The 12,405-nt window shown below is 51.6% G+C and overlaps 1 protein-coding gene across 2 annotated transcripts in view; it reads right to left on the reverse strand.

Moving 5' to 3' along the window:
• The window catches only part of PIP5K1C (phosphatidylinositol-4-phosphate 5-kinase type 1 gamma), a 77,690-nt gene extending 65,656 nt beyond the window's left edge, over positions 1 to 12,034 (reverse strand). The window contains exon 1 of one of the 2 annotated variants that reach the window (XM_012804491.2): positions 11,842 to 12,034. In XM_012804491.2, the coding sequence (XP_012659945.2) occupies positions 11,842 to 11,935 (94 nt within the window). In that variant the 5' untranslated portion in view covers positions 11,936 to 12,034. The remainder of the gene's footprint in view (positions 1 to 11,841) is intronic. The other variant, XM_012804492.2, reaches the window with a different exon arrangement.
• Between the last annotated feature and the right edge of the window lie 371 nt (positions 12,035 to 12,405).

Raw genomic sequence — 12,405 nt, forward strand, 5'->3', positions numbered from 1 at the left:
AAAAAAAAAAAAAGGCAGCACCTGTGGCTCAGGAAGTAGGGCACTGATCCCATATACTGAGGGTGGTGGGTTCTAGCCCAGCCCCGGCCAAAACTGCAAAAAAAAAAAAGCTCAATCCCATCCCCAGCCCATGCACTCCTGGTGATTCACAGACAGGTACACCTGTCTGGGGGCTAGAGCCTATTTCCCTGCCCTTAAAAGCAGGTGAGCTTCAAGACATCCTCTGGCTAATTAGATAAGGTAGAAGTGACGTGGTGAAAGCCCTGCCTAATCTCTGCTCTCCTGGAATCTGGCTACCAGGGGGAAACCACCAGCAAGATACTTGAGCCAGGCTAGATGACAGAGCCTCATGGAAGAGGCCTAGAGGGCAAGACATCAGGATGTACCTGTACCAGCCAGCCATGGCCACCTGGTTACCTGGGCAATAGCACCTGATGTGGGAGAACTGGCCAGCTGAGCCCAGTCAAGCCTGAGACACTGAAAATAAAAGTGCTTTTGGATTAAGCCTCTCAACATGACAGTAACATGTTGCATGATCCACAAGTGTCACCATAATCATTCCTAAAGAGTGGCCCCCAGGGGCAGCACCTGTGGCTCAAAGGGGTAGGGCGCTGGACCCATATGCCGGAGGTGGTGGGTTCAAACCCAGCCCCGGCCAGAAACTGCAAAATAAATAAATAAATACATTTCTAAAAAAAAAAAAAGAGAGAGAGAGTGGCACCCACTACCTTGAGGTCACACAACATGCAAAGTCTCAGGTGCCAGGCTCCAGGCAGCTCCTCAGGCCCCTACCTTCATAGTGTCCCACCTTAATACTGCCCTAAGTGACTGCCCACATCTGGACAGGAAGGAACACCGTACATACCTACCAACAAAAACTTGGCATGCCAACTGCAAAAGGATGAAGAGGACTCTCTTGCCACCACCAAGCAGCACAGGTACAGTAGAGTTTGGAAGATGACCTTGAACAGCCTTAAGGCACTGTCAAGTCATCAGCTTAAATTTACACTGCAGTTCACACACCCCCACCCCTCCCCACAACCCCCCCAATGGGCTTTCAAAGAGGCTCACGTGAGGTCTGCATACACAGTAAGAATCAGTGGTTCCAAGGTGACTCTGAACTAGGAAGAAGGCCCAATCAAGATTGTATAAAACAGAGCCCCTGGGCATAACTAAGGCCTTTTTCTTGTCTGTGGTGAACGTTATCTTGCTCTATGAACTTATCTTCTTTTTTTCAATAAACTTTGTTTCACATTTGCCTTCCTTTGGTGGGTCTGGTCATTCTTTCACCTAGGGCACAAGAACTGAGAACAAAGACAGCTGCCTGAAACCTCATGTTTTGGTGCCCTGATGCCATGACTTGAATACTTCTGCCTACTTTTTCCTGGTAAGTCTTTTTTGGCATCACAGCTCACAGCAACCTCCAACTCCTGGACTCAAGCGAGTCTCCTGCCTCAGCCTCCCAAGTAGCTGGGACTACGGGCACCCGCCACAATGCCCGGCTATTTTTTTGGTTGCAGCCATCATTGTTGTTTGGTGGGCCTGGGCTGGATTCGAACCTACCACCTTAGGTGTATGTGGCTGGCGCCTTACCCACTTGAGCCACAGGCGCCAAGCCATGCCTACTTTTTCCATAAAAACTCTAACTCGGGATTATTCTGCCTAAGTAAAGCCAGCTTGCTTTTTCATGAAAATACTCTTGTTTTGGATCTTCCTGACTCGCAGCCAGCTCTTGAGAAGGTACGAGTACTTGCTTTCGCTTTTTGACCCTTGCTGTTTCTCAAACTGCACAGTTGGGTTCTGGGCTAAACATGAATGATGATAAGGAGACACGTCCCTTGTGGTATTGGAAAAGTCTTTCATTGTTTCACTTTAGGGACGAGGCCTCTGAGCTGTACCTCTTGTGCTTCCAGGATTCTTATTGGTTTTGATAATGTATTTTTTCCCCCGATCTGATAGGGTACTTACTCTCCTTCCCTATTAAGGCCAAAACAATGTTTCCTCCCATTTTATCTGTACTAAGCCATCTAGTACCTGGCTCACTTGCTCGAAATGGATGTGTAGGCCTGATAACAGGGAAAGTTGGACTCCATGGATGCCTACTTTTTAGGATCCTTTCAGGACCAGAGGGCTCACACAGCCTGGGGATGTGCCGGCATGTGAACAGATCTGGGTTACGTTAAGGAACTACTGCATCTACTCCTGCAGTTTCCCTCCCAGCTGGGGCACAGTTAATACTTACAATCCTGGTTTTACCGGGCCTTTCTCCTTCACCTTTCATTTGACCCATTGTGCCCAAATGAGAGAGACTGCAAAAACAGAACCCATCTATTTTTAGCCTGGGTCAGTGGTCATCCAGAAGTGGTAAAAGTCCTAGTGGACAGAAAGTGCCAACTTAACCTGTATGGCAGCAAAAAGCAGACAGCACTGATGAAGGCTGTCCAATGCCAGTAGGTGGGATGTGTGACTGTTAGGGCACCAAGCCAGCGTTAGGGACACCTATGACAACACTGCTCATCAGGCAGCGCTTGTGGCTCAAAGGAATAGGGCACTGGCCCCATATGCCGGAGGTGGTGAATTCAAACCCAGCCCTGGCCAAAAAAACTGGAACAAAAAAACACTGCTCATCACATATGTTTATCATTACAATTTATCAATAGCAGAAAAACTCCTTTCACACAGTATAGACAATGACCCAATAAAAAAGAGTCATCTCACACCACTTTTCCTTGCTATAAGTGAAAAAAGAGAAAACTTGGTGGAATTTTTAGTAAAGAACAGAGGAAACAAAGTTAGTGAGTTGAAAAGAAATGCTCTCATGCTTGCAACAGACTCTCAATCATTATATATAGTCAGACTTCTTAAAGTCTTGATGTCTCTTCTGAAGATCTCTTAGAACAGACTGCAGGAGATTATACTATTGCTAGTAGTTTTAACAGCATTCCCCAACAAATTTCAGAACATTAAGAAGAAAAGATATCAAAAAACCCTTCTCAAAATAGTAATCCAGATGCTGCTGAATTGAATCTAGAGAGCTTCTTCTGTATGATCTACTGCTGAGTCAAATCTACATCACAAAAATATGTACTCATTTTAAGGAGAAATTATATGTACTAGGAGACTTTTAAGCAGACCTCGCAAATCCATTATCACTGAGTTTTACTTACTCAGGCAGCCCAAATGTAGATGTTTAAACAGCCCTACAACCAAATTTCAAGAATACATAGATGGAGTTAATTGACAGCTAATTTCTATCTTATAATTTACAGTGACAGTTTTAAAGATATCACATTGGTGTACTGGTACTATGTTCACTGTCAATGTTTCCACATATTGCAACTGTTATACTGTTATCAAACTTAAAAATTTATATGTCTCTTTCTAGTGAAAACTAAAGTTTGCCTAAGGCTTTTTACCTTAAAAAAAAAAAAAAGCTACAACCCTCCCCCCACCTTAACCCATTAACATTGACATGCACCAAGAACAATGGACCATGGCAGGTCCACAGGAGGCTGGTATGCAATTTCCAAATGTCCTTGCACTTGCCAGCCTTCGCTGGTTGTGACTTCCCCCGAACCAATGAAGTGCAAGCTGGACGCCAGGATGTGCACATGTGTGCTCCTGGGTGGAATTGTCAGTAATTGCCCTGAGGGAAAGCAGGGCTCCCTCTTCACCGGAGCAGCTCTGTGAGCTGTGGGTGTACAGAGCACAGCCCCCAGCACCTGGCAAGAAGGCACCAAGCTGGCACTGCCAGCTGTGTGTCTGCTCCCCACTTCCTGTGTGCTCCCTATGAGCTCATGTGATCCTCACATGACTATTTCTTACAAATGAGTTAACTGTGGCAAAGACTGGACAATCTGCTCCTGTACCTGTGGGGCCGCTCTTCCTGGCTGTACTCCCAACAGAGCATTGAGCCTAAGACAGTGTCAACTGACCACAGCCACCTCGTCACTGCCCATTACTGAGGTCACAGGTTTCACACTCAATACTGACATGCCCAGCCCTGGGAAGGTAGCTCTGTCCTCCCAGAGGCTCAGAAAACTCAATTTCTCTCTCTCACCACTCCCATTGATCCTCCAAAAGACCCTGTTGGCTCTGCTTCCAAAAATCCCCCCAGGACTCAGAGGCTAAGGCACCAGCCATATACACCTGAGCTGGCGGGTTTGAATCCAGTCCAGGCCCGCCAAACAGCAATTAAGGTTGCAACCAAAAAAATAGCCGAGTGTTGTGGCAGGCGCCTGTACTCCCAGCTACTTGGGAGGCTGAGGCAGGAGAATCGCTTGAACCCAGGAGTTGGAGGTTGCTGTGAGCTGTGATGCCAAAGCACTCTACCCACTACCCAGGGCGACAGCTTGAGGCCTTCTCAAAAAAAAAAAAAATCCACTCAGGAGTTTAAAAATAAAAAATCCATCAATTGCTCACTTTTCTTGGCACGATATATCTGGGGCTCTCACCCTCACCCCCACAGCCTGTCCTCTTTGCAGCTGCCACCAGAGGGCGCCTTGAGCACCTGAGGCAGGTCCTGTCTCTTTACCCATGGCTTTTTTTTTTTTTCCACAGCTCATGGCTCCCACCTCCCTCAGGGTCAAAGCCCAAGTCCTCCCTGAGGTCCACCAAGTTCTGCATAACCTAGCCAGCCCCTCTCTGCCCTCCCTGCCTCTCTCTCTCTCTCTCCCCAACTCCTCACTTTACTCCAGTTACATGGGCCTTCCATTGTGCCTCTAATATAAGGTGACCAGATTTTAACATTGGTAAAGCGGGACACCATTGACGGGGGCGGGGGTGGGGGGTGTTCTTAATTAAAAATTTGGTCTATGTGGAGCAACAAAAATTTTCATAGAATTTAAAAATAGTATCGTAATATATACATTTTTAATTTCAACATAAGTACAATTTACAAATATAATACATTAAAAAAAAATTATGTATAGGGCGGCGCCTGTGGCTCAAAGGAGTAGGGTGCTGGTCCACCTGGGTGACCTTACCCAGGATGGGAGTAGGGAGTTTACATTAGCCTTTCCATTTCCAAATGAAGTTACATTAACCTCTTCATTCCCAAATGGAGTTACATGAACCGTTTCAGCAGCTGAAAACTGTATATTCCCTTCCCGTTGTCCCTAGCTTGTCATGCATTCTTTCCAAAAATTGGGACTTTTTTTAAAACACCGCGGGACACGGGACAAATTGTTGGAAATCCGGACGGGGACGTCCGGTCACCTTACCCTAATAGGTCAGACACAATCCTGCCCCAGGGCCTTTGCAAAGGCTGTGCCCTCTGCCTGACACACTCTCCTCACATCTCCACAATGCATGTCCCTCATTTCTTTTAGATGTCCATTCACGTGCTACCTCCTCCTGCATACCTAGCCTGGACAACGCCCTCCCACACCACTACTCTCCTCTTCACCATGTTACTTCTTTTTTTTTTTTTTTTTTTAAAGAGAGAGAGAGAGTCTACTTTGTTACCCTTGGTAGAGTGCAGTGGTGTACTCTTGGGCTTAGGCGATTCTCTTGCCCCAGTAGCTGGGACTATAGGTGCGTACCATAACACCCAGCTATTTTTTTGTTACAGTTTGGCTGGGGCTGGGTTTGAACCCACAACCCATGGTATATGGGGCTGGCACCCCACTCACTGAGCCACAGGCGCCACCCCTAAATCACTCCCAGCCCAAGTTACGTATTTTGCTTCTTTGTTTGCTGTCTACAAACTCCCTGCCCCCATCCCTAGAGTTCACAGAGGCCCTGTCTAGCTCATTCCACCTTGTTTCTCAGCACCAGGCCCAGAATACACCCTGGTAAATAATCCACAGATGACACCTAAACTTCACCTCACTCCCCCAAAATCTTCCAGGTCAACTCCCTGCTACACAGTGACACAAGAATGAGCGGCTTTGACAAGATGTTGGGGTCTGCCCCTTGCCCACTAGGGTCCTCAAACGTGACCCCAGTCCCTCCCCTGCTAGCCTCACAGGGCGCTGAGTCAAGTGCAGGGGGCTCCCAGATAATCCCAAAGCCTGTAATCCCTGTGAGTGCACAGTGCAGAGGGCCTCACCATCCAGCTGGCTCATGACTGTAAAATCCTTCGTGGGACATCAGCCTGCGTAGTCCAGAGTGAAGGGACACTTTGCTAAACCTGGGCAGCAGGCTGGGAGGGGTGGGGGGAAGACTGGACCCACTCCTGGTTCATGCCCCTGCTCTGGACAACTTCTTCAGCCCTCTTGGGAGCCTCAGTTTCCCCATCTGTAAAGTGTAAAAGCTCAGGTCATACAGCTTCCCAGGGGCTAGGGGCCTCACCCACTCACTCCTGTCCTGCTGGATCCTCTTGTTCTGAAAGAAGAAAGAGAAATCCCAGACCAGGCCTATCTACCTACTTTGGGGGGCCCTGCTGCCTGCTTACCATATCAGCACACACTCATCAGAAGAGCTGGGCCCTAGACCTGCTCCATCCTCAGCATCAGCTCCAGGGCTCAGACTTGAGCCTTCCAGTGCCTTATCTGCGTCCAGGCAGCAGCATCACTCACCTGGAGGCCATCCCAGCTCCCTGCTTACAGCCACTGCCACCCTCAGCCCTCCCCTACCACATGCCAGAACCTATGAATCTGCATTCACTGCCCTGCTTAGACACACCAGTGCTGCTTGCTGTCCTCTAAGCAAAACCCCAACCAGAGTCAGGGCCCCATGGGCTGCGTGGCTGGCCCTTGCCCCACCTTGCTGATTTTAAGTCTATGGTGCAAATGGCTCCAGCTCATTCCTACCTCAGGGTCACTGCACAGCTATTCTCACTGCTTGCATTGCTCAGGCTATGGCCCACACTTCTTGTTCAGGTCTGGGCTGACTGGTTACCTCCTTCCGGAACTGACCTCTCAGCTAAAGCAGGTCCCTCACCCTTGCCACAACAGCAGTCTGCCCCCGCTCCCAAACGGTCCAACTCAGGGGTTGCCAAGCATTTTCCATAAAAGACCACATGAATATTTTGGGGGTTGTAGGCCACACAGTTGCCATCCCAGCCACTCAGCTCTGTGGTTACAGCCTAGAAGCTGCCGAGGATGGTATGTGCAGGAGTAAGCAAGGCCATGTGCCAGTAATACTTGATGGACAAGAACTAGTATGGGGGTGGCATCTGTGGCTCAAGGGAGTAGGGCTTTGGCCCCATATGCCAAAGGTGGCAGGTTCAAGCCCAGCCCTGGCCAAAAACTGCAAAAAAAAAAAAAAAAGAACTAGTATGGATGGGACTAGGGGGCTGTTGCTAGCTGACCCCTGGTCATATCTGTTTCCTTGACACCCCCATGTGTATCCTGACTCCCCCTCAATAGTCTGAGAGCACCACAAGGTAGCCAGACAGCCCCCTTTGTCCCTGGTGTGACCTGGGCACCTGCAAAACCTTCACCCCATAGAAGGTGCTCAATAACATCCAGTTAACATCAAACATAGACCAAGCAGGAGCAGACTCCACACACTCTCATGATGCCCACAGCAGCCTGAGCCCTCTGGTGTCAGGTTCTGCGGAAGCAGTGCTCAACACATGCTTCCCTTTGCTCCAGCATGCCAGGGAGAAGAGAGGGTCCCAGTACCCTGTAGTCACTTGTAGGCTAGGTATGGTCTAATGGTTTTACCAGTCAACTCTCTCCATGCAGCCACTGTACAGGACAGGCTACAGAGGATAAAGCGCCTGATGTTGCCTCCTAGAAGGCAGCTGGAGTAGAACTGAACCAGGAGCTTTCTGTGTCCAAAGTCCTCAGCCCCACCCTGGGCCCTCTGACATGTGATGAGAGATGTCACTACTCCCTGACTTTCTTACCCAGACTCTCACCTGTGACCACAGAGGAGGTCCCTGCTGCTGGCTCCCCACTGGTCCTTGAGGAATACTGCACTGCCGTCCAGGCATATCTGGCCTTGCCCTCTTCATGGCCTCTCCTTAGGGCTCCCTCAAATGTCACCTTCCTGGCAAGGACTTCCCCAAATGCCCCATTCCCGATGCAATTCCTCCTTAGTATCCACCTGATGTTTGCCAAGCTCTGTTATGTACCAGGCAGTCCAGGCGCTGGGGACGCTGCAGGAATGACACAGCCTGTCCGGGCTCTTATGGAGCTCTTGCGCAGGAGGGAAGACGGCCAGAACACACATCAGCAAAGCCATATGTCTCAGGTGGTGGCAAGTGCTATGGTGATGACAACAGTGACGAGAATGGGTAAGGATAAAAGGGAGGTGGGGCTAGAGAGGGAGATGCTGTTTTATGATCTGAGGGGGGATAGGCCTCACTGAGAGGAGGGGTTTGAGCAGATCCTTCAAAGAGCTAAAGAAGCAAATGGCACACATATGGAGAAAGAGCAAACAGAGTGTGCAAAGGCCCTGGGGCAGGACTGTACCTGGTGTGTTGGAGGCACAGTGAGGCCATGAGGCTGAAGCAGAGTGAGGTGGGGGAGAGAAGGAGGAGGGAGGTCAGGGAGGGGATGTAGTAGGTTGTACAGGGCCTGGTAGGCCATGGGGAGAACTCGGGCTTTACCCCAAGGTGGATGGGACCCATGGAGGGCTGTGGGCAGAGGGACAGGGTATGTGCAGCATAGGAAGAGAAGGGAGGCTTGTGGGGAGCCAACTACATTGGTCCAGGCATGAAGAGGAGGATGGTGATGGTCCAGGTGGAGGCAGAGGAGGGAGAGAAGTGAGTGGATTACGGGTTGGCAAAGCTGACAGAATTTGCCACCAGATTAGATGTGGGAGGGAACAGGGGGCTCAGGAATGAAGCTGACTATTCCCAGGCATATAGAGATAAGACCGGCAGGGGAGAAAAAGCTCAAACACCTAGACCACAGCTCAGGCCCAAACTATGGACAGAGTAGTGGCTCCAAAAGTGGGCCTAGCAAGCATCTCCAAGCCTCCAGCCCTCCTAAGCCTCACCTCTATGAACCAGGCACCCCACATGGCCCCCAAGCAGCACACAGAGTGTGACAGCCAGCCTTTTCTGAGCCAGATCTAAAAGCCAGGAGTCCAGGCACTTAAAGTAACCAGATTCTAAACACTGAGATACCATTTCGCCTCTGATCAGATTGGCCAAAATTACTAAGGACAACAACATCCAAAGCTGGCAACGTATGCGGACAGAGGCAGCCTCTCTTGGCCCCTGTGAGACAACGTTCTGGCCACTCCAACTTTCTGGAAAGTGTCAGATTGTGATTTTTCAATCTGTCTGCCACTGATGCACCCATTCCGCAGCTGGGCCTCCAACTGCTGGAAACCAAAGCCCTCAAACCACTGCCACAGCAGTGACTCCAGAAACAGCCAGAATGAATACGCCTTGAAGGATCTATGACAGCAGGTGTCTACAGTGGGCTGCCAAACATTGCTGACAGTCATTAAGTACAAGCGTTGACTCATTTAAGGCTCACAGCCAACCTGAGTGGACAAGGTTGTCACCTCAGAAGATGGGGCTTGAAGAGGTGAAGGTCACCCAGAAACTGAGGGACTGAGCTGGAAGTGGGGATTCAGGCAGAATTTAATTCCACTCTCTCAGCTACTGCCCTCTGTACTCAGCTCTCTCTACAAAGAAGATCACTGACACCAACGTAGGGGTAACATTCTGGGTTACTATTGACAAAAATCAAATAAATCACACAGAACAGATGCTATAGGGCAGTTCTCACCAGGGTGATTCTGCCCCCAGCAAATTGTGGGTGATGTCTAGAGACCTATCTAGTCATCATGACTGGGGGTGCCCCTGGTATGGAGCAGGTAGAGGCCACAGGCACTGCTCAGCACTCTGTAGGGCCCACGACGGCCCAATCCGCCAAGAGAGCCAATGCAGAGAAACTCTGGTGGGCCATGAAACCACCACAGTAAAGAACAAGCAGACACGTTTATGTGTTTAGTATTAGCATGAAAAATACAAATATTTACACATTTGTATGAAAATGCCTGGATAGCCCCAAATTTAACAGCGTTTACATCAGGAGAGAGAGGTTTGGAAAGGTAGCAGCAGCTCTTAATCTTAAAGTGAGAAAAATAACCCCCATAATATTCTAAAATAATAAAAAAGAGAAAAAATGGGTGGCACCTGTGGCTCAAAGGAGTAGGGTGCCAGCCCCATATGCCAGAGGTGGCAGGTTCAAATCCAGGCCCAGCCAAAAACAAAAATTAAAAAAAAAAAAGAAAAAAAAAAGATAAAATGAGTAAAATAAAGTAGCTAGAGTCAGATTTCTGCAGATTTCAGGAGCAGAGAGGACACCCCTGAACTCTCAGCTCCCCCAAACCCAGAGCCAGCCAGAGCCAGAGCCAAGAGTTTATCTGTCCTCACTCAGTCTGATAAGACAATGTGTGCCGTGTGGCTTTCTTGCGATCATCAAGTCTTAGGCTACTTTGTCTCTGACCACCTCAGGTCAGAGGGCTAATAGCAGAAGTCAGGGGCAAAGAGAGGGACCCCAGCTAGAATCCACTGCCCCCTGGATCACTCAAGCATGCCTGGTGCTGGCCAGGCCAGGTCATATGTCTCAGGCAGAGAACAGGGCAAGGAGACTGGCTCAGTGGCAATGAAGCAGGTCAACTACCAAGCAGTTCCAGATGGCCGTGGGGAAAGAAGCAGTGAGTGTTTCATAGCTGGGGGAGGGAGGGGCTTGCTCACTCCTGCTCTCTCTCTTCAGAATCACCCCCAACCCCCAGGCAGCAACGCACCTCCTTGCCTGCCTGCCTGCCTGCCAAGGAAGCTTCAGGAGGCCTGGGTGAGAAGGAGGATGGGTACCCACGTGGGTGTCAACAGAGCCTCTGAAGACTGCTTGGGGAGAGCACACAGGATTTTGCGAATCCGTAAACTTCCTATTTGGGAGCTTGTGACCTCGACTAAGAAGGAACTGTCCCCTCAGAAAGGCAATCTAGCAGCCCAAGGGTGGGGCCCGATAGGGCAGCCAGGCTCTCAGCACCTATCCTGCTGGAAGGCAAGGATACATATAGGCCATGCCCCCTGCATGCCTGGGGCAGCCTTGCTTGGTGTCTAGGAAGGTGGCTTGGGAGTGGTGAAACTGAGCGACAAGGCACCAAAGTAGCCCCCTCCTAGCCGGGCTGCCTGCAAAGCCGCGGCACTGAGGGCACCTCCAAACATCACTCCCTTGGACTTCTCGTTCTACATTAAGGCAAACTGAGGCCCAGAAAGGTAAGCAAGAGTCAGCGCACCCGTGTCCTGATCTGGAGGACTTGCAAGAGAGATGACACCGCCAGGAGATTGACCCAGATGGCGTCAAAGACCCTCCCCCCCCCCCCCGCGCCACCAAGAGGCTGCTACGGCTGCAAAACCACTCAGATGCGCCCATATGGGTGGCCTGCTGGTGGGTGCGAGGCCTCCAAAGCTGACCTGGAGAGACCGGCAGCGAGTCCAGGCAGGGAGTAGCATCCTCACATCTGGAGCAGCGTCAGCCTCCCGCGCCTGGGAGGCAGTGCCCCTCCCCAAGATCGAGGTCATCCACCACTGCCCCACACCCTCACCTCCGAGCGACCCGGCTGAGCAAGAGACAGTGCACCCGCCCCACTACCCAAACCTCCGAGAGGACCCCTCCTCCCCGCACGCTCTGGAGGGGGCGCCCCGCACTCGCACACCGCCCCCCCCCAGGCGAGTACCCCCGCCGATGGACCACGCCACCCCGAGCTCCTGGGCGGGGCGCTCCAGACGCCCCCGGGCCCGGGCCCCTCGCGGCGCGTTCCCCGGCCGTGAAGCGCTCCATTCTCCCCCGTGAGCGCCCCCGAGTGGAACGCTCCAGTCGCCCCTCCGGCGCGCGGGCGGACCCACTGGGCCGCGGCGGGGGGCGCCTGGCTGGTCCACTCGGCACGAGGTGGGGAGGCCACGGAGGACCAGACCGTTACCTGCCGCTGCCCCACTCTCTGCCGCCCAGGCCGCCTCCGAGGTCACGGCACCCGCCTCGGCGCTCTCTGCCTCATCCGGCACCTCCAGCTCCATGGCCGCACACGCGAACCGCGGCGGGCGGGCGGGCGGGCGGCCCGAAACTGCAACTAGAGCTGCGGCCGCCGCCGAACAACAAGCGCCGCCGGCTGGAGGGCGGGCAGAGGGGGCCGGGCCGGCACGAAGGGCGGGGCCTGCGTGCGTTTTCACGCGCCGCGCGCAGCCAATTGGGGCTCGGGGGTGGGGCTTGCGCTCGGCCTGTGCTCTCCTCGAGCGCACCCGCGCGCCCAGGCATGGGAGGACGTCATGATGCTGGTCTCGTCATCTTGCTTTATCCTTAATACTAACCTACAAACAAACATTAAAAACATTTACAGTTAAGGTCTTGCTTACTATCTTTTTTTTTTTTTTGAGACAGAAGCCCCAAGCTGTCCCCGTGGGTAGAGTGCCTGCCGTGGCATCTCAGCTCACAGCAACCTACAACACCTGGGCTCAAGCGAGTCTCCTGCCTCCGCCTCCCAAGTAGC

The sequence above is a fragment of the Otolemur garnettii genome, unplaced genomic scaffold, assembly GCF_000181295.1.
Source record: "Otolemur garnettii isolate 467f Iridium unplaced genomic scaffold, OtoGar3 scaffold00029, whole genome shotgun sequence".
NCBI lineage: Eukaryota > Metazoa > Chordata > Mammalia > Primates > Galagidae > Otolemur > Otolemur garnettii.